The sequence below is a fragment of the Pagrus pagrus genome (assembly GCF_965226575.1).
Source record: "Pagrus pagrus genome assembly, chromosome: 6".
NCBI classification, from domain to species: domain Eukaryota; kingdom Metazoa; phylum Chordata; class Actinopteri; order Spariformes; family Sparidae; genus Pagrus; species Pagrus pagrus.
Window position 1 is genome coordinate 11,005,006 of NC_140190.1, and position 22,919 is coordinate 11,027,924.

At 46.5% G+C, this 22,919-nt stretch overlaps 1 protein-coding gene across 3 annotated transcripts in view; it reads left to right on the plus strand.

Annotated features, from left to right (window-relative positions):
- LOC311258504 (uncharacterized protein) overlaps positions 1–22,919 on the plus strand; it is a 39,972-nt gene that overhangs the window by 14,789 nt on the left and 2,264 nt on the right. For all 3 annotated transcript variants that reach the window (XR_014622738.1, XM_084354835.1, XM_084354834.1), the window contains exon 3: positions 10,361–11,882. Coding sequence is in view for 2 of the 3 variants with exons in the window: in XM_084354835.1 (XP_084210961.1) it covers positions 10,361–10,638 (278 nt within the window). In the remaining variant the exon portion in view is untranslated. The remainder of the gene's footprint in view (positions 1–10,360; positions 11,883–22,919) is intronic.

Sequence of the window (22,919 nt, forward strand, 5' to 3'; positions counted from 1 at the left end):
GTTTCGTCTTGGATCGTGCAAATTAACAAGCTGCAAGTGACATGCCCAAACACACACACACACACACACACACACACACACACACACACACACACACACATACACAGATTTCACCACTACACCTACTAGTTTGAGCAGTTTCAATTTAAGTTTGTGGGAAGAAAATTTCAACAAAACCTGCCTGCAGAATATTAATGAAGATTTGTCCGTTCCTTTAAGATTTCTCACGCCGGATCCTGCTACACGTTTCCCATCCCAAAGTCGCCTTCGCACGCTTTGGCTAATATATATGTTGGTGTCTTCCCCGTCTACTACCCAAATCTGTGTCATCCACCCACCCTCCTCCAGCATCTCAGCCCCTTTTCTTCTCCTCGCACGTTTACGTCTCGGCCGCCATTTACAAACTATAATCATATTCCAGGGAGGGGGATGTAAACGCTTTGTCCTGACAGACCCCCACCACCACCACACCACCACCACCACCACCCCCAGTGCCAGATGCCCTGCTGTATTGTGTGGGTGCTGGGGGCAGACAGGCAGTCAGCCCCCTTCCTCTGTCTCTCTCTCCCTGCACCATGATGTCACCCTACTTGTCTGTCTGTCTGTCTGTCAGGGCCTTGACAGGAACTTGAGTGTGGGAAGGGAAGGCATTCAGGATGGGTAGGGGGAGGTGGGAGTGGTGGAGGTTCAAGGAGGGGTTGAGGTTTTTTTTTTTTTTAGGGGGAGAGTTTGGGGGTTTTGGCGTGTTTGGAAGAGAGTGTCTGGCCTTAGAGGTCAGCAAGTGGACTTGAGCATGAAGCGAGTGTGTGTCTGTGTGTGCGTGGGGTTTTTTTTCGGGGTGGGGGTCTCTCCTAGCAACTCTGAAGAGAAGTGGAATTTAGATGAGTGTTGGTCTGTGTCCTCCAGTGATTCAGCCGTTCACACTCCTCAGTTAGGCCTGAACAGCGAGGAAATAAAGGAGAAGAGGGAACAAAGGCGCCTGTTTTCACTTTCTCTATTTGTTCATTATGAATTCCATCACAGATGCAGTGAAGTCATGACAGTCTGGAGCTGATGTAGCCGAAACTATTGCAGCAGACAGCGTAATGCACGGCGCGATATTAGGAAATATCCAGGATATTACACATTCAAGTGGAATTCGGCACTCTCCTTAAATGAATTCACGTCTTTGTGAAGCTTCACTCTCCAAAGTGAAATTATTGATATTTCCTTTGTATTTTTATTTTAGATGTGGGAGGTGAGGGGAAATTTTTAGTTCAAACACCCCGGCTCAGTCCTGGACCTATTCCAGGATTACTTCCTGTAAGTGATTCATTACAAGAGTGAACTATATCGTAATATATAGTCAAATGTACTGCAATGGTTCTTGTTTCTTTTTTGCGAAGGAGGAGTAAGGCCAGTAAGGCGGGGTGCAGACATTTTGTTCAATTAGGAAGACTCTCTGAACAATCTTTAATGTTTGTTACCAGCATAGGTGATATTGGACTTGCCAAAAGATCTCCCCCAAAGGATGTTTAAATATAAATATATTTTAAACTCTTAACTCTGATGTAGTTTTTCCACAAAACAGTTATTTTACCTCCAGGCCAGCTAGTAGGAGTTATGGACAGGTGGAAGAATTTCAAAATTGGGCCCTTTATTCACTCTGACTGCAGCACCCACCAGTCCAGCATTACTAAAAGGTTAATCTAAAGTTTTATTCGCTAGTCTGGTTAGCATCTCACCTTTTCCACGCTCAGCTTTGATGGTCACACGTGCTTCTTCACACCTTTTTTTCTGACCATAAAATTGGTTGTTGTCCAGCTGCTCTTTTCATTTGTCTTATTTTCTCTTTTTGTCAAATGTGTTTTAATGACAACAATAAATGTATACACATATTGTACATTATTATACATACAGTATAAATTGTATTTTCAGTGATATAAGTCAGTAAGTAAATTGATGAACATCCTCATGTAAGGGTCGACTATAAGGCTTTGCATGGGCCGCCTGGGTTGGGGTCACTACCCTGACAGCAGGTCTGATTACCTCCTTAAACATTCTTAAAACTACATCTGCAACTTCTCCCTCATTGAAAAAAAAACACAAAATCTATTAAAATGCAAATATTGTTCATTTCAAAATTGTACAACTGGACACAAGATGTCTCTTTCCTCTGTCCATTCAGTGTGTGCACGCTGGAGCTTGAGCGATTATTCGCCCGGCTGCTTATCAGGGCCGATATTCAGCATTTTTCCAATTAGCTGTATTGTTGTTTTATGTGTCTGATTGCTAATCAAATAAATTAAGTAAAGTAGAAGAAGTACAGATGTAAAGTACCTCAAAATTGTGCTAAATGTTGAATATAAAATTTTCATTTTTACAGCAAATGTGAATTGATCCAAATATCTGTTATCCACCTTCTTGATTGCTGATAATTGATGTCGGCCCTGAATAAACCATACGGGTTGATCTCTAGTTGCGATGTCTCAAAATATGCACACATATACACATATATATATGTATATTCACAAGTCAGATTTAAGGTGAGCGCAGTGAAATTGCCCTTCAACAGATGAATGTGAAAACATCATCAGTCTGCACAGTGAAGGTCAAACATCAAGTGAAGCAACAGAAAAGCAAAACCCATTTTTGAGTGACGGCAGACTTTAAGCCTTTGCGAGACGCTTTAGTGAAATGCTGTAGTTCATTCACTCCATCTAAGCGCGTCCTCTTTGTAACTGTCATGATCATCAGCCAAATGACTCCTAACTTTAAAGCCTACATTGGCATCTAAATGTTTTTTCTTCATGTTATCATTTTAAATGCATCGCTGTCAGTCTAAAGGATGACACTTTTTTTCCCCTGATTTCCTGAATGACTTTATGTAGGAGGAAGATTTCTGTCTGACAGCAGTAATGTGGTGTTTGCAGCTCACCGGCAAACACAGACAAGAGGCACCTTTTTCAACTGGCAAACATTTACCAGGACACAGACACATGCCTTTGTCATTCATCCTCTCTCTATTTGGACTCCTGCCTTTGTATTTCTTCCACCCCTTTGCTCTTTCCATCTCTTGCTTTAATAGTTCTCCCTCGGTCTGTCTCTCTCTCTCTGGCTGTGTGAAGAGGTGATAGTATTGGGAGACAATGGAAAGACTCACTTAATTAGCTGGACGAGAAGATGCATTGTGGCAATTACGGAGCACAAAGGGAGGGGAAGGTATGGCTCCGTAATGTGCTGCTGTGTATGTTTGCCTGGCTGTTGTAGCCTGGAGTGCAGGCAGGCCTTTATAGGAGAGAGTGAAAGCAGTAACAATGGAAGACAGGATGTACTCCACGTGTAGAGCCATTTCCAGTCCTTTTTACAAACAGGGACAATAGCTGCTACAGTCTCTTAATGGCTGGAGATGCAGAAACTATTTCTACCGTTGAGTTACGCAGCCTAAAATATACATTTTCTGCAAAATAACCTCTCAGGTTGATTCCTCTGTGTAGGTTTGTTGTGAATACATCGGTGCCACTTTCTAAAATGCCACAGATTACTTCATGTGTGTTTATAAATAATTTACAATACTTTTTAAATCAGTTATAGTCCGCAATTTAATAGATGACTAGAAGCAATAATTAATTCTGTTATCAAATAACTATTTTTGATGTCAGAAACAGCGGCGGTCCAATCACAGCTTAGCAACCTTAGCTAGGTACAGCAGGCTTTAAAGCCTGGAGCACGGGGCTGTAATGCTCCGAAGTTTGGATTGTGGAGGGGAGCAAAAGTGCAAGTATTGGATTAAATTGTGTGTTAAACAGTTCTTGTTTCAAAACGAGCAGACATGAAACCATAAAACCAGAGAATGACTCCTCAACAAACTCACGGAGCTAACGTTAGGTGATTTAGCAAGCTAGCTACAGCCGGTAAAATCTTCCAGTGGCAGTCATGTCAGTTATTTCAGCCGGCAAAATGAAAAGTGGTTTGGCTAGAAATAGAAAATCGGCTTCTGTCGACCCCTGTCTGGAAGGAAGATCCATCCATTGCCTTAACGGTCTTCGTCAGCCACCCTAATCAACATTAAATGCAGGCTAACTTGGCAGGATAACGTTAGCTAAGTGCAGCAGACCTCAGTTTTAGGGTGAAATTCTCCTAACAGTATTATGTAAAACATGTTTTCTTTGGAAGTTTGGTCGGGTTATCACGTTTTTTCCCATTGCACCCATTTCTCACGATTATTTAGATCCTCATATCTCCTTTTCCAGCTCTGCAGCTGAGAAAAACTTAACACGTCCCTGCCGTGTTGTGAAAGTAGTGACACTTTCAGATAAGGCACACCTGACTTCTCAGATACCGCTCGCTTTGCGGCGTATGAAACCCCGGCCTATGAATCCGTGTTTTGCAGGACCGTTACACATTGCAGTTCCAAAGCAGAAACGCTCAGCCTTGGTGTTGACCGCCTGTTTTTCTCATGATGTGTCATCTATCACATTAAAGTCACCATATGGACAGGTTAACAAGGTTAAGAACTTGGAGGGGGTCTTTCAAAGGAATTTAGAGTAATATATCTGCCACTGTTATCTTTGTTAAATACGTGCAGAGATCAGTAGAGGTGTCGCATCAAAATTCTGGACCATGAAGGTATTTTCTACAGGCCTTCCTCTATACTCAGCCCCCTCTCCCCCGTCAGTCCTACAACCCTGCATGCCAGCATAGATGGCGTCTTGACAACTGTAGCAGCTGATTTATGCTAAAAATGTCAGATCGAGGCATACCCGTTATCGATCGACACATCAGACTGTACTTCAATCAGCGCCATTAAAAAATAAATAAGTTCAAGCGCTGCCTTTCTCGTCCTCCGTAGAAACCAACACATCACCTCTGAGAGGCTTTTTGGCATTTATAGGTGAAAATTAAAACAATTTAATTGATCGTGCGCCAAGTGTGAAATGACTTCTCGGTTAATCGTCTAATTTCGTTAGCTCTGAAAACAACATTTGTGTTGCCAGATTGTATAAAAATCTGGCTGGCTGGCATTTTCTTCCTCCACCTTGACATACCTTGTCCGATAAGCTGCTGCAGCTCCAGCCAAGTTTATCGTTCGACCACTTACCACTTCTGGAGAAGGGCTGCGGTGCACCTGGCAACCCAAAAGTTTTTCTAATTAATGGATAATAAGCAATCTATAAAGCATTAGTCCGAGATTAATTAAACATCGGAGCGACCATTACGTCTAAACTCTTTCACATCAATCCTGCCCTCTGAGAAAGTGGTGCTGTAATGCTCATGTTTGACCTCGTTGTGTAACACAATGACTAATTTTCTAATTTCCTCCCTCCGTGTCCGTTCATCCATCCTCTTCATTTCTATTCTTGATTGTCCTGTTGCTGTGTACCAAACTGGACATGCTACTTTCTATTTCTGACTGCCTATGAGTGGGCCGCTGCATGGTGCCACTGCGTGTTGTGTGTGTGTGTGTGTGTGTGTGTGTGTGTAGATGTAGAGTTGGGTCTGGCAAAGAGCATCCTCCTCTAGTGGAGTGGCCTGAGGGGATTTCTTTCATGAAGTCAGATAACATCCAGGCGACCCCCTCTTCCCTTTTTTATAAGAGTTCTTTAACCTTGATAAATGAAGTAGAGGCGAGGAGGGAGGGAGGGAGGGAGGAAAAAGTTGCGGGCTGGTGGTGGGGGGATGAGGGTGTGATGGAGGGAGGAGAGATAGAAACAGAGAGGGAGAGACACCAACTCCCTGGCCGGCTTGCTCTCAGGATCAATAACGTTCGGAGAGCTGCTGAGCACTCCTGTCTGGCAGCTCCACCATAGGGGATGGAAGGAACGGAGGGAGGGAGGGGGGAGGGATGGGAGGGAAAGCAAGAAAAGGAGTGTTGAGAAAGCCTCTCTATCTCCCTCTTGTCACCCTTTTTTTGCGGAGAGAGGGAATCGAGGCGGACGGCGATGTAAAGATAGAAGGATGAAGGGGGGGCGGAGAGGGGCGGGGATGGAGGGGACTTTATACCGTTGCACCTATCCAGCTGGGCCGTGCCACCCACCTGCCTGCCCGCCAGCAACACACACACACACACACACACACACACACACACACACACACACACACACACTGTGGTCTCCTTTTACGGAGCCACAAGGTTACAGAGTGTCGATACAAACGCGCACAGCCCTCCGACAAATGGGATTTGGCATGTTCAATCAACAGTGCTGCCAAATCCCTGTTGTTAAGTATTGCAGAGCCATATCTGTCTGCAGTGGGCCTGAGCTATGCTACCAAGGCCCGCTAACTGTCCCCTAAATATCCTCTATTAAAGTCCTCTCTAGGCTAATAGAATTATCTGCCGTATTTGTCATTGGATTTGAATAGGTGTGTGTGCTGTGGCATAAATAGGGAACAGAGAGGTAGTTTTCACATTGTCAGAAAAAAATAGGCCTGGGAGGCATGGACACCTGAGCTCTCCTCCTCTCCTGCCTTTTCTTGATTTCCTTGCTTGGAGTTTAAGTCGCCGGTCGGTCTCTCCCTCCTCTGGCCATCTCTCCTGGCCTTTTTCCTGTCCTCTGTCAGACCTGATCCTTTCATCTTCCCCTCCCTCCTAATCCTGTGCTAGAGAAGCCTTCTCTTCGCCCCACCGCTGCTTCCCATTGCTCTCTTTTTAACTCCATGCCTCTTCTTATTTTAGCGTGTCCCCGTTGCTCCTAGCGCTCCTAACCCGCTTTCTTCTCCTTTCTTATCCCCTCTTTCATCAAACCTTTCTCGGCACTCTCTCTTTCTCACTTCTGCATCACCCCTTTCCCTCTATCCTTAATTAAGTTAGTGATCAGTTGACTGCCCCTATCATTGGTAGAGAGCAGGTTGGTCCTCCCATCCCAGGAGGGGGGTACATTGTCTGTGCTGGTTGACTAGTGTAATCCCCCCACCGGGGACAAAGGGCAGTACCCTCGCTACCTCAGCCACCCCTGAAGGGCATTAGCCCCCCGACGAGAGCCGTGCCCTGGGCTGCTCCTGCCTGCCTGACAACCAAGCATCACACCACTGGATGTCTCCTCATCTGAGGGAGGGCAGTTTGACTCCAGACGTCACAGAATCATCCAAACTTCATCGACAGGATCTCTCGATCATCCAAACGCACACGCACGTACCTCTGTCGTGTCGAGATCCTCCTCTAAAACCCCCCGCACAACCCCACATACCTCTTCCCCTGCTTTCTCTTTCACGCACACACATTCACACAGGGAACGAGTAGGTAAGGTTGCTATGGGAACGGTTGGTCAGAGTTTACCAGAGGGGAAACAAACAAAGTACTGTTCATGAAAGCAGGTTGTTCTGTGCAGAAGGAGCAGCGTTACTGCGCGTGTGTGTCGTGTCTAGTGATTAGATGCATGCGTGTGAAGCCGTGCATAATGAATCCTTTCATATCTTTGTCCCTCTCACAAACACCTCGCTGCTGCCGCGGACCCTTTCATATCTTCACCACTAGCTCGCTGCTACTATGGATCTGCCGTTCCTTTACCATACCTTCGTCAAATCTTTGAGGCGCTCAGCGGGAGGCCGGCGCTCAGCGACTGCAGCTTCCAGGGGAATTTGATGAGATGTCTACGAGCCCATATGGCAACACAGTGTCGCCTTTTTATACGCGAGGTGTCCAAGTGCGATCATCACGAGTGCTTTCATCCTTTTCATAAATAATGAATATGACAAATATTTTCTCTATTAATTATTTTGTGTGAATACGAAAACAGCCATCACCATTTCCTCGATCTCAGGGGGATTAGATGTCTTGTCTTGTTCGACCTTTTTCTTCGTTTTGTTCTGTTTTCATTTCAGCACATATCAGACAGCATTATGCCGATATCAATATATCTGTAATATGCCAATATCGACTGAAAATATATATCGGTCAGGCTCAAATGTAGAGACCCGAACAAGCTGCAAATTTTCATATTTTACTCAAAATAGTTTCTTAAATTATTCATTAATTAACAAAGTAATAATCATAATTAACTCATCAATATTTGACTGCATGCTATGAACGTGTGTGTTATCGCAGTGTAAGCGGGGTTGACGAGGAATTAAAGGAGTTAAGTGTGTTTGACATTCGAATGAAATAGTCCAAACATCATAATTCATATGTTTTTCTGCTTGGCTGAGGTGAACAAGTCGGCGTATTGATAACAATTTGTTCAATAAATCGTGATGTAGGTGAAGCATGTGACTTGAACGTCCACTGAAGAGACAAAAATAGCAGATCTGTGTGGGCTGAAGAGCAGGCTTTAATGTTCCTTACATTAGTACATGAAACCATCATAAATGCCATATTTCTCCCACATGGTTTTCCACTCTGCGAGGTTTGATTAGCTCCACCAGCAGCTAATGTTCGCACGGCAGCAGTGGATGGAGCTGTGCATTATTTGACATTTGATTTTGCTGATTCCTGGAAATTCGGTTATGATTTTTTCTTTTTTTTTTTACAATTGTCTGGAAACCTCTCTCCTGTCTATATCTTACAACCAGCCTGCATTCCCCAATGCCTGCTGTGCTGCTTCAGCTGTCTCAGTTTCCTCTGCCTTTCGAATTATATACTGTATCTCCTCTCTTCTCTTCTCCTCTCCTCGGGAAAAGTAGGTCTCGTGGTAGCTGGATGTCACCTCATCCGAGTCACAAACAGCGGCAACCTCCACAGTTTCTCATTTTCTGTCATTCCCCTTCCTCCACTCTCCTCCGCTCTCCCTCTTTTGAGGCGCGTGAACAAAAATGCATCTAAACTCTAAAGCAGCATACAAACCTGCTGCCTTTTCTCCTCATAAAAATGCCACCATGCCTCCCTCGCTCCGTCTGTGTCCCCACCCCCTTTAATGCCTCTTTAGCCCTGCGCTCGGCTGCTTGAGTAATATTTATTGCACGGCCTCTTTCACTCTCGGTTTCTCCTTTTTATTTCTTTCCCCCCTGAAACAAACAAGTCCAATGCCATGGGGCAAAAACACCACCGACGCCACCACCTCCGCCACCGCCCCTCCCCAACCTTCTCCGCCCCCTGTTCCCTCTGCCCCTCGCTCCTTCAGCACTGACAGATAGACAAACGTACTGTTCTCTCTTTCTTTGCCTTTCACCTCTCAAACCTCCCTCCATCCATCCTGCCGGACGGGTACAATGCAAGCGCTCTATCCTGCGGCAGGGAGAATGCAGCCCTGAACTAACAATATCACCAAGGCTGCCTGAATGCCGCCGAGTCCCATTGTGCTCTGTCAGAGGGGAGTTAACACCCATGTCTGAGCCCAATGAATAGTATTATTGTGTCTGAGACATGCACCGCACCCCCGGTCCCCATCCATGTCCCCCTAACTCAACTCGCCCCCCCCTCCCAAACTTGCCTCTCTTGTCCCAACAGTGTAACCCCCCCTCATACCACTCCTGCACCCCCTTCGCTCTTTCCTTAACAGACAGCTCTAACTTCCAAAGCTTTTGCCGGCCCACCGACTCTAAACCACTGCACTTTACTTCTCTATTCCCCTGGCAGTCGGCCCGTGGGTCTTAGTCTCTTTTTCAGGCCTGCAGAGGGGTGGAGAGAGCTGGACAGAAGGGCTGTCACAGCTCTGTGGTGGCTGCGGCCAGCGAGGATACTTTTGGGATCGTGTGGTTGGTACGACGCGGTGCAATGTGGGGCGTCGGTGGGGGTTGAATTTGGCCACGGCTCTTTCTCTGCTGGGGAACACAATGGGAGCATGAATCCTCAAAGAAATGTCCCCCCCAACTGGTATTATCATAAGAAGAGGGCTGCAGGACCCATTTGAATAATTCTAGATGATACAAAAGCCGAGATGTTTTTCTTTGACAAAGTTTCTATAGCGCACCACTGGTCCGGCCAAAACATTTCCATTCCTTCACTCTCACCAAGAGGGAAAGGTGATGGAAGGGTAGTTTGAAATATCCCGTCAGTTTTTAAATGTTGCCTTTGTTATTTATAACCAAACAAATATAAAACTCTGTGGGCTTGTGCAGCTGAGGGAGAGCAACAGAGGGTGGTTGTTGAAGACTAACTTTTCCTGTAAATATTTCTAATGTATTCTATTGACGCAGTGGTGATTTTTATAATGGGCCCACTCTCGCTATATTTTGCTATCTGCAGCACATCACAATCTAATAGCTGAGAGTACCTTTGGCAGACAGCATCTCTCTGCCTGACACACTTAACTCTCAGGCCTCCAATCCCAGCAGTTTCTGCTCTCCAAGGTTAGCAGGTTCACATTACCGGCTGGGAGAGGATGCCAGAATCCTCACCCCTGACTCCTCGATGATCAAAGACCAGGATTGACATTCAGAGCGGGTAAAATGCTGAAAGTTAAGATTAACTTGTTTTTTTTCTCTGTCTCTGGTTGTTTGTGTACAGCAGGAGGAGGAGGAGGAGGCAGCGGAGGAGGAAAAAGAGAAAGCAGAGTGGGTGGAAGGATGGAAGGAGAGAAGGATAGAAGCAGTTCGAGGAGGTGGTTCGAAGCGGGTGAACCCAGAGCAGGTGAACACAGCTGTGGATCGCCATGGGCTCTCTGGCTGCCTTCCTCCTGTGGCCCCGGTGCTGCATACAGGGGTCCCGGGGAGCCAGCAGGGGCCAGCCAAAGCTGCGGCAGAGTGGGCAGGCTAGGCCAGCCAAGCCAGGAGAGAGGCAGGTGAGGCGGGTGAGCCGAGCTCTCATCCCCGCCGGCTAGGAGCCTCCGCGGCAGAGCGGAGCAGCGCGGAGCAGCAGAAATCAATACAGAGGAGAGAGGCTAGCAGAGGTTGCCCAGCACCGCCTGCAGGCCTCGGAGCCCAGGGACCAACCACCACCACTGCTCCCAGCTCCTCTCTCCATCTCTCTTTCTATCTTTCTCCAACAGTCCCAGCACCAGCCAGGGCCAGGGCCCTAACCCTGCATCCGCCCCACACGCAGTGTGTGTGTCAGTAGGTGCACATGTGTGTGTAAAATAGAGAGAAAAAAGGAGGGAGAAGAGACAGAGAGAGAGAGTCTTTGTGTGTGGTTCAGCCGGAGGGGTTTTTGCAGCGTCCAACACCACTTGATAAAACTTTGTCAGAGAGACACGGAGACAGCGAGGGAGGGAGAGAAGCGGAAGAATAATAAGACAGGACGTTGAAGGTCTCTTTTCTTCCACCTCCCTCCCTCTTATTACTCATTCCACCTTAAAACGTCTGTATATGGATCCATCGGAGACAGTACACAGGACGTTTATACTCAGTCCCACTTCCAAGCACGTAGCACACAATATTCCTCAGATCTCATGAGCCGGGATGAAAGGACAATTTGAACTTTTTCTCTCATCCACTGTATCAGACACAACCTGTCTTTTCGCCTTAGATTTTCTTACCCTCACTACAGCAGCTCCCATCAGAGGATATGGCAGTGCAGTATTGATCTATAAGGTGGAAGAGAGGAAGGCGGGCCCCAGCTTTCATACCTCTCTCTCTCTCTACGTGTGTGGAAATAGCAGCTGAAGTCCACTTACTGCCGTGCAGCAGGGATCCCATGGCAGCACAAGTGAATGGCTGCTAATTGAATGAGAGATGAAAAGGACAGTAGTTGTACCTGTTCAGTGCCCCCCCCCCCCCCCCCCCCACCACCACCTCCCCTCACCTCCTGTCTGACATTACTTGGCTTTTCATCTGACGTTTTTCTCTTCCACGTTTACAAAAGTCCCCCCTCCACACAAAGAGACCTGCTCTTCAGATGTTTGAACAAATTCGTGATGACTCAAGAAAATTGGCCAGATCCTAAGAGAAAGTGCTCGAGAACATCCGGCTGAAAACTTCGGCCTTGAGAGGTCGTACCACAAAACATCCCGTACTGTACATACGCGTGGACTCTGAAGGACACTGCAGGACGGAAAAACGACAAAAGGTCACAACAGGATTCATCCCTCTTGGTGAGTACCATCTCCTTATTAAACTGCCTCTATTGTTGCAAATAAAACTAATTATATGAGTCTGAGAGATACATTACAAACTAAGCAAGGAGAATAACAGAAATAAGAAACATCTCCCCTCCTGGTAACAGTGTTATGATAAGATCCCATCTCTGCTCAGAGGTGTGTGTGTGTTTCTTTAGTGAACAGAGACACGTTATGTTGTAGTTGATCTCCTCATTCAGCTCTCAACAGGAGCCCTGGGCTGTGATCATACTGTCACCGAGTGTTGGAGGAGTTCGCTGTTGTTGCCTGTACCAGGCAGGGTATTAAAGCGCAAACTCCCCCTCGCCTGCCAATCTCCTGGCACACAGAGAGAGACTGGCGCCTCTCTACGCCTCAGCCTGGCAGCGACCCATGCTTACAAAATGGCCGATTCCTGTCTGCCAGCTGTCTCCCTCAGCCAAGATGGCGCTCGGTCGTTTTTTTAATGCCCGCTGTTTGCCATCTGCCCTCTAATTGTTAACGGCTATGCAAATATCTTGTAATTGCATTTGCATGTGCTTGATACTTAACCCCTCCCCCTCGGTTGTAAATAATAGGCGCTCGCGTCAAAAAATGAAAAAGAGGGATACACAATCCTGCGCGTTCGCTGATTGAATACACAGCAGGAACAATTAGCCCTCCTCTTTACTCTGCTTTAAGCTCACCTTATGCAAATCGTCGGCGGCGCGCTCTTGCTTTTGATGCTAGCTGAAAAATGGAGCGTCACCCCGTCTCTCTCTGAGCGACTCACTCGGAGACGCTCATGAGTCTTCTCATTGTGCCATATGTGACATCTGTGGTTGGCTGCATTACCAGGGTACCCTGCCTCCTCTGACAGGCAAAGCCCACACTGTAAAAGGGGAGCAGGCGCGAGGGAGAGGCATAACATAATGACCTCATTAGCATGCTCAGCACTCCCTGCTATAGGCCCTGGTGCGCTGCTGCGCCGTGGGACCCACGGGTGTACGCCCTTCTCACAGCACTCAGCATGCAACATTGTGTTCTCCCCACACAATGCGGCGCTTCATACAGGCTTTATTACGCCTTGTCAAAGCGCAGGGGGATCAGGGGTATCAGTGCAGGAGCAGCAGGATACGGGCTGTGTACGTGGGACAGGAGATGTATTGGTGCTTTATGGTCTTAATGTGGTGTTAGCCGTGCTGATGGATCCTCTGTTGCTGCTGTTGTGCATTGACATGTGTGTTTATGTTTGTGTGCGCGCGCGCTCGTGTCTGGGGTCCGTAGTCGTGCGTTTGTGCAATTGTCCGTTTCATTGTGAACTCCCGTTGGCATTCGTGGCCGTTTTCACCTGTCAGTGCTAATTATCGGAGAGAGCGATTTGGTGGATGGTGTGTGTCCTGGAAATAGGCTATCATCCACTCTGAAGACCTGCTGCATGGTATCTGTTGTTGGTCTGGAGTAGTGTAGCCTTGAACTTCACAGCAAGGACTGGGGGACGTCACACACACACACACATACATGCTCGCTCTCTCTTTCATGACAAAGGGCCAGTATTTCTAAATAACAGCAAATTGCAGGCTGTGTGGAGGTTTGGAAATGAATGATCTTTTTTAAGTCGTGCGGTAACCACGGCTGTCATTTACCCGTCCTCAAAAGGCTGGTTCACCGCCATTATCGTCCGCTCTATCAGACTAAGGCAGGTTTAATCAAGCTACTCTGTTTAATCAGCCCGCACTGACACTGATGAGGCTGAGGTGGAGAGCAGGTTAGCGTAAAGAGCTAGCTGCAGTTAGCCTGGAGGGTCTGTTGGCAACTGTATCGTTTTGTTTGGGGGGAAATAGCAGTCGAGAAGACAGGTTGGCAGGCTTAAATCTGCGCTCATGGTCCGGTGAGGCAACAGCAATCCAGAGGAGCTTGATGTAATTGATTTTATTTATTAATTGAGGTGATACGTCTTGTGAAAGTTAGGGCCAGAAGAGAGTGAGAAAAACAGATGAGTGCAGGAGGCCGATAGAGGAAAATCAGTATTAACCTGTCATATAATCTTGAACGCTGATGTGTTAGAGGGCACTACAGAAGGGTGGGGTCCTCCTGGTGGAGGGCGGGGGAGGTGGGTGTTAAGTCCTTCTGTTAAAAGAAAGAGTAGTTTGTCTGAGGGGGATAAACTAGCTGGTTGTTATTCCTCATTTGCATATCCGAGTCAAACACAGGGGACCATATGTTTTATGAAGCGCCAGATGAACATAACACCAAATCATGTGTGCCAGTCAGCCTTCATGACTGTTACATGTGCACATACCATGTGAACACACATGCACACATTGACCTGCATGCTAATCCACATCACGTGGATTGTGTCCATTCACGCTCGCCCCGGACGCCATCTCCTGCAGAAAGCTTTTATTCTAATAACCGTTACGGCCAAGTGTGTTTCTGTGCTGCCGCAATTATGCATAATTCAACACAAAAAGAACAGGCGGGACGGCACAGTGGACCTCGCTTTAAGTGGACATATATTGCGTGGATATAGTAGTAGTGTGTATGTGTGTATGTATGTCTTTATAGGTGCACTCTTTCCATTCTCGTAGGCTTTAAGACCTCCAACAGTAAAGCCACATATAGGACTCGCATCACGTCACATGTCTCCTATGCTCGAGTGATTTTGATTTTCACAAATATTTTTCTTAATTACATAAATAATTAACATCTGCACTCCAGAATTTATCACTTGTGTGAATAATTCACGTTAATAAAAGAATATTAACAACAAAAACATGATTAAAACAGTGAAATGTAAGAAGTTCACCGTACTAGAAAAAGAAAAATGGGTGCGCCTCACCTTTAACAGGCAGACGGTTTTATCAGGTGAAACAAACCAGGTATTTAGGGGTGTATTTGCTAATAGCGTCCGCAGAGCAGCATCAGTGTGGACTGTTCATTTGTGTGTGTGATTGTCGTCCAGTCCACTGCAGCTTTTCTCATTCAGACTGCCCACTGCTTTTTATTTGCTTAGCTATTGATTGAATGTGTTCCACCCACTGAAGTAATAGTTGCTGAAAGCATTTACAGCCATCGCTCAATTCATCCCGGCCCGTTCCACACGTCTTTCGCTCTCTTTGTTGAGACCAAACAAAAAGGCAGATCGCTTCTTTCTGAAAACAAAAAACGAAACGCGCTCTCGCTCCAAATGAAAAATCAAATTTGAATGGGTGTGTTGATATCTGTCAAAGAGCGGTAAATCAGTCATGTTTGATTTTCAATTTTCAGGTAACTTCCTTCTGTGAAGAGTCATCAAATATAAAATAGCAGTGACTCTGTTTGTTATGTAGACGCAATGACATTTTATTTTGAAGAGATTGTTGAATCCAAAAGCTTTTTTACATGTTTTTTAAATTTTCACACACATATATGGAACATTTATCAATAAAGATGTTACATTTCTTTTATTGCAACCAAAGCTAAATATTAATCCATCATTTCTGACTTTGCTTTTTGACATTTTGTATATATCTTTCCAATAATCCTGACAATTAAGATTTTAATTTGCTAAACAGGTTGCTTGTATGCGATTAAGTGATCCACATTTCTTTCAGAACAGCTCCTGTAATTAAGATCAACTATTTCATTCGTCAATATGGATGCGGGAGACCAAAATAAATTCATTGCATTGATTCTCAACCAAATTCCTGATGTGAAACCTCCCTCCTTAGGAAGTAATTCCTGACTCAAGTGCTGCTGCTGCTGCTGCTCGTTCCTCAGAGCTGCAACACTGAGCCCCAAGTCTGATTATAGACTCAGGGAAAAACAGTCAGGCATTTATCCAAGTCACTGATTATGTCATTTCAACAGGCTGCAAACACTCAGACGGGGCTAGACAGCTCTGAGGGGAGAATTATGAAGCCAGAGTGGAATGGAGGCTGTATGAAAAGGAAATGAAAATGGAGTAGTGCTGTATGTGTGATTAAACTGCCTGCTCGCCGGCAAAAGGCCACGCTGCTGTAGCACAGGCCTGAGATTTGGCCGTAATGAAAATGTGAAGGTGGAGGGGTTTGAACCCCCTGAATGACGTGTATGAGCAGGCACGCACACTCACACACCCTCGCACATATACATTATATAGTGCACGTATGCGCTCGGGCTGAATGGTTTATACGAGTGAGCCGTTGAGAGCGACTGCAGATGCAATTTGAGACGTAAAAATATAGTAAAGCTTCCCGAATTGAGATATAAAGCATTCAGATTAATGTATAGCAGGTGATTCATACGACCCGCAGATAATCCACGGACAGACAGGACCATGGCGGCAACATAAATATTCAACTGCGCCATTCAGATGCACAGACAGCATCCCAGTCATCAAGCGTGGGAACGGGCTAAATGATTAGGCGACGAGGGGTCTGTGCAGTGGAGGGGGGTTGCAGTTAGTTCATGGCTAGACGCCCCAGCTGCACTGACTTCCATTCAGAAACAGGTTAGGAAGGACCTCAAGGGTCAAGGTCAGGGGGGTGCGAGGGGGGGGTATCGATGCAACGTGGAGCTGTGTGTGTGTGTGTGTGTGGTTCATCTGCTGTTCATCCCCGGCTGGCTGGCGGGCTGACTGTCTGTAAGCTGCCTCTGTGTTTGCTTATTTTATAAGCTGCTTCTTATTGCTTCGCTCCAGGGACAACTTGAGCTGAGGAGCAGGGGAACCCAACCCCCTTTAGTCAGCCTCTGGCCAGTCTCCAGTCGGCCCTGAGCCAAATCGAGCCAGAAATCAGTCCTGCAGCCCAGTCAACCCCCTGGTCAAACAACCCCCCAGCCAAACACAGTCAAACCCAGTCAGACACTTTGACAAGCCCCCCTTGTCTGTCTCAGTCTGCTGCCTCCTGTAATTTAACATGTCGGCTCGGGGTTCATCGTGCGTGCGTGCCACGATCAGACATGCACGTCGAGCGCTTTATCATTTTTAAGTCGCCGCATTTTTAAAGTTCAGACACAGTGCAGCTCCGCATCTCAGCCTAACCCATTTGCTAATTTCATACGCTGCCCCGCCGCGCGTCACATTTTCCTGATGAAGCCGCCCATCAATAGCAATCCTCTTTACTGGCGAAATGCTGCTGGTCACTGTATCATTGCCATTTCATCAAATCATCTGAGAGGCGAGCGCGTGAGCTTGCGGCACGTTACGCCTCTTTGAAATAAACAGTGTAAGCCCTTTAAGAGGGAGGGACTGCAGCGCGCAAGGAGAGGAGAAAGAGGGGACGTGGAGGGAGGAACAGAGAGAGGGGAGGAAAATAAAAGGGGAGAAATGGAGAGGAGCGGAGACACAAGCTCTAACCCACCCTGCGGTAGCCTGCCTCCATTCTTCATCGGGGACTTGTGCTTCATTAGACTGTCTGAAAGAAAGACCCGCTTTCCCTCATCACCTCAATGGACTAGTCCCCCTTCCCTTCCATAGCCTGGAGGGGTTCTCCTCTAAAAAACCCACCTCCCTTACCCCCGGTTTTCCTCCTCGTTCCTGCCTCCGTCTCCTAATCATCTCCAACTCGCGCTGAAATCAAGCTTAGTAACGGCAGTTTTGTGAGCCCCTCTGGTCTGCCGCCGCCTCCCCCTCCCTCACACCCTCCCTCCCTCCTATCATCCTCCGATCCCCACCAGCTCCCCTTCTCTGCTCATTCACTCACCTTGGTCAGACACACCACCCACCCACTGCTTAAATCCCTATCAGCATGTCAAGTAAATGTCTGCCCAGCTGGGGTTGACACACACACACACACACACACACACATGCGCATGCTGAAATATAAATGCACTGCACACACAATCTTTTGCTTGCTTCTGGGGTTTAGCCTTCCTCCCTGCTGACCCTTTTCACCCGTGTTTTGCTCTCTTCCCCTCCTCGCCGCCTCTCTTTCCCCCTCTGCCTCTCCTCAGGCACTGATCTGACAGGATGGTTTGGCTAGCTGACTATATCTGCGAGAGGTTTATCACAGGGCTTCACCGCGGCTCCTTCTGTTGCCTGCCCGTTTTTTTATTTTATTTTTTATTTTATTTTATTTTCAAAATTAAAGTGCTTTCTCCAAAAAACGCCGCGCCGCACCTCAGGCCATGCTCACCTTTTACATCCCATCTGTTTGATTAAAAGGCAACTGGGACTCCTATCCTGCGAATTTGTTACAGTAAAATCTGGTCAGTTTATCTGCTAATAAAATCTGGAGCTGGAATACCTGTGCTGTGTGTTACGAAAATAAGGTCTCGTATCTGCAGTATGTTGAAGTTACTCTACGACCAAATATCCTTGCAGGGGTTTTTTTTTCCCAGGGGGAAGCAAAAAGTCTTCAACTCGAGTTTTCGCTTTACTGCATTTTTAAGATGAATGATCAGTTTTTTGCACGCTCTTCCTCAGTTATACCATCATTTTTTGAACAAAAATAGCAGGATTACATTGCGATTAAGATATGTTTTACCTGTAGAGATCAGATTTGCCTATTGGAGAAAGAGCTTTTTCTTCTTTATCAACATTGTTCTTGGTCAAATCATCCTATCAGATTATAAAAATGATTTGACTCCGCATTATCCCCCTGCATGTGTCCGGTTCATATATACGCTGCTGATGTCAGGCGACACTGAGCCCCTTTCAGACTTTCTAAAAACACACAGCTCCCCGTGTTTCCTTTCAGAATAAAGTGACCGCTTCCCGTTATCACCTCCCTCTTCCCCGTCTGCGCCACATTTCAATCATTACTCTGATTTCTGGGGACAATGACAGGCACGCTGCATTCTCAGCAGTGCCTCCGTCACTGTGGCACAATCTTTATGTAAATGTATTCAGATGCATTCGCAGCCCCGTAGACCATCCTCTCTCTGCCGGGGTGGCGGTGGTGGAGGCTGTTCGGTCACATTTTCTCCTGGAAAAAACGTGCAGCGCGGCCGATGAAGCGCGCACGGCGAGGTGGACCCTGCCAACGCGCCTTAGAAACCCCCATTAAACCCTATGTTTATATTGGGGCTGTGATTTACAAATGTGCGTTTTCTTGCCTGTAGGCATGTGCGCCCCCTCTATGTCATTCCGCTTTTTCATCAGGCGCGCAGCAGACAGCAATGGAAGGATTGCGAGGAGGAACGGGGTCCTTGCTGCATGTGCGCGGCGAGATGGGAAGGGGAGGGGAGCAAGAGAGTGAGAAGAGGAGGTGTGTGTGTGTGTGTGTGTGCATTTTCATCTTAGTGGGTGCTCCTCTCTGGAGCTCTGCTTCATATTGAGATATTTCCTTGACACAATTACGCGCACACACACACACACACACACACACACACACACACACACACACACACACACACACTGTTCCTTTGTGTACAGCTGTGCTCCTGGTTCTGGTTCATCTCTAATGTTCTGAACTTGACTCTCAGCAAGTTCATTGTTATTCATTTCACTGTCATCCTCAGCGCCTTGTGAGACTGACTAAGTCTCCAGCCCACGTTTCCCAGGCAGGACCGTGTTTGTCACACACACACACACACACACACACACACACACACACACACACACACACACACGCGCCCGCACAGACCTATTGTTCCAGCAGCAGTATGCCTGTAATCCTCTGGGTAAAGGTGTGTGCTGACTGTATCAGAGGACACGGTGAGACGGTGCAGTTTGTCACTGACCTGGTTCTGCTGCATCCAACAACCGCTACAAAGTTCAGCTCTCAGGTGATTCGATGCAGTGAGAGCAGATGTACAGCGCGTTCTGAGCGGGGAGTGTACTGTACTTATTTTGGCGAGGTGTTGAAGGTGGATTTGAAGTATTAAATAACTCATTTTAGGATTGAAAGCTATTTTTCTTTCTTGTGACATAAAACCACATAGAAATATTCTCCCACTTGAACTTTTCTGGTGATTATTTAAAGTTTTCTTATATCCTGTGAAAACCTAAAAAACAACCTCTCCAGCTTTCCCCCCTCTCATTCTGTTGCCCTTCACTGTCTCCTTTCTTTCTTTCTTTCTCTCTCTTTTTTTTTACTTTCTCCTTCTGGCGCATGAAAACCAGGGGCTGCAGTTTGCTTAGCTGAGTCCATAAAGAGGCGTTTTAAAAAGCTGTGTTAACAGACCAACAAAGCTTTAAATGTGCCCCCCTCTGTGAGGGGGTGGTTCCCATAGAGATGTAGCGTGGCGCTCCATTGGTAGGCCTCTATCCGGCCTCTCATTCAGCCCAACGCTCAGTCACGGCCACTTATGGTAGGAGGGAAAATCACACAATTCAGCCCAGGCCTGATCCAATGACATGTTTTTTTAATGAGGTGGCTCTATGTCTTTGTTTGGGCACCAAATTCAAGTCCAGACCTGCGCAAGTCCCGCTGAATAAGATGCAAGGCCACAACTCGGGAGAAAGACACAAAGAGCTTGGCTTCTGTTGAGTCCGTGAATGGAGCTTTACTTTGCACTGTTCCTCGCTAGCATGTTAGATTTCTGAGGATGTTTGTTTGTGCGGTGTCAACTGTACAAATCCGGCTTTAAAAAAAAAAAAAAGTGAGGTGAAAAGGTGTAAATGTGCCGAAGGACAAGCTCAAAACTCTTTGTTTATTTTAACCTAAATAAAGCGACGGTCAAAAGTAGCAGCTGTTAGTCATTTCGAGCTCCTCCGGTTATTTCTTCCAGGGTCACACACACACAGATTTATTTTCTGTTTCATTTTCACCGGCACCAGTGTCTTTTTCAGAAAATGCCACACCATATATCACACATATATGTGCATGTGTCATACGGTGTGTGTACATCTGCGAGCGCGCCGGGCGCTCACTGGCTTGTATGTTCAGGGGTGAGGACTGTCATTAAACTGTCTACCTGCATCACCAGACTCAACCATCACCCTGCCTGGCTGTTCATTCTGCTTCTCGCCGGGCCCCTCGAACAACACACACACACACACACACACACACACACACACACACACACACACACACACGAATACACACAGATTCACTTGGCCATCAGCCAGGATTCGCAAACACAAAGCATACAGTATGTCTCCTCTCACTCCACACATGACTGAGACAAGATGTGAAAGGCTGACATTAATACTGATATTCTGATCTCAAAGCTACAGATGGCGAAGTATTCAATTACATTTTTTTAAATTTATTTTTTTAACTCATGCCAAATGATCATGCAGTGTTGCCACGTGGAGTTTTCTCCTTGGTACCAGGTAGACCCTTACAATGAAGCAGCAGCTATTTGTGACCCCCCCATGATGAGAATGCGAGCAGTTCACCTGAAAAATGGTCGGGCTTTTATTTCTCAGATTGTTTCTATTTGTAGGATATTTGGAGCCAGAAAGAAATAGCGTTCAGTTTTTCCACCCAAAAAAGGGGGAAAATAAGAGAAAAGCTTGAAAAGCTAATTCTATGTAAGACCAGTTTCTTTTTCTTTATGATTCCTTTGCGCAGCTGGGGACCCTTTAGGTTTTTATGGGGACCTCTTTGGAGGTCCGACTCCCACGTTCGGAGCTGGTTTTTGGTATTTAGTGTGTCACTAAATGTTCACATTGAAACCCAGAGAAACGAAAGTCCTCTAGGGTAGAGTAGTAGTTTCATTAGGCAAGGTTACCGCTCCCAATTGAAATCTTTAAGATGTATTTTATCTTTATTCAAACCTGAGAACAAGAAACATCCGCAAGAACACAGAAAGAAACAACACAACCACAAAACGGACAAGTAATTAATCAAAAATAATGAAAAACATCAGAAAACAAAGCTAAAAAATCTTGAAAGCGAATGTAAGACTGTAGTTTGAGAGCAGTTTTAAGATCATTCCTTTATAAGATGTGTTGTAAACCCTGTACTGTCTACATTAGTGCAAACATCAGGGTTATCTAAGGTTAATTAACTGCTGAACCCAGTTAGAGCTCCAACAATGGATTAGTTGTCAACTATTAAGTCAATCGGCAGCTATTTTGATAATCAATTATTCAGTTTGAGTCATTTTTCAAGAGAAGAAAAATCAAAATTCTCTGATTGCAGTTTCCTAAATGTGAATGTTTTCCAGTGTCCTTACTCCTTTATGAATATCTCTGTGTTGCGGACAAACAAAACAATTGAGGAGGTAATTTTTTCCCACATTTTATAGACCAAACAACTAATAGATTAATCAAGAAAATATTAATCGCTAGCTGCAGCCCTTGATCGTGAACCGTAGTTACCGTAGGATTTAAATGAGAGAAGATAAATGTGAGATAATCGGTAACTAAAATAACACATCCATTCAAATGAAATTCAACATGCAAAATAAATAAAATACATTTTGCAGCTACAGTCGGGTATAAAGCCTCCATTGTACGAGCACAACACACTCCTCTGGCCCGGTGAGCGTGCCTGCCTTCCTGGGTGCTGAAGTACTCTCCTAGCCTCTCATCCAACCAACCCACCGGCCCGGCTACTTGTCTCTGATTCAGTCCGACTCTGTTCTTTGCTCACGTTCAAGGTTGTGGTAATGGGGAATTAGTATGCAGAGAAGCAGACGGACGGCCATGTGGATCTAATAGGTAGCCAGACTGGAGAAGAAGAGGACTGGAGTGTGGAGGGTGGAGGTTGGGGAGGGGGGGAGCATCTTTGGCAGAGAGGGAGTTAAGCATGGCCTCTCCTCCTTCTCCTATCCACCCCTCTCCTCTCCCCTTCATCGCCTCGTTCCCCATGCATGCCCTGTCCCAAACCTTAATGGGACGTCAGACGGACAGCCTCGCCTGAATTGAGCAGGGCGAGCAGCCTCCACCCCCCTTGTGTCTCTCAAAAATAAAACCAGACTCCCCCATCCCCCTACCTTCTCACACTGCTAGCACCCATAGCTGCTCCCCTCGGTGCTGAGGGGTATTGAAGGGGGTCCCAGACACCCTCCACTCTTCAGCCCCTCAGCCTAACTCTGCATAAATTAGGCACGTCTCCCTGGTGTCTCGTCAGCCGGTCAGGGCACCCCTGGCCCCGGGTCTGCCGTCTCCCAATCTGCTGCTCCTTCTCCCCTCATGCTGTCACCTTCTGTCTCCCCTCCACCTCCTCCCCCCCCTCCATCTACTGTATTCTGTCA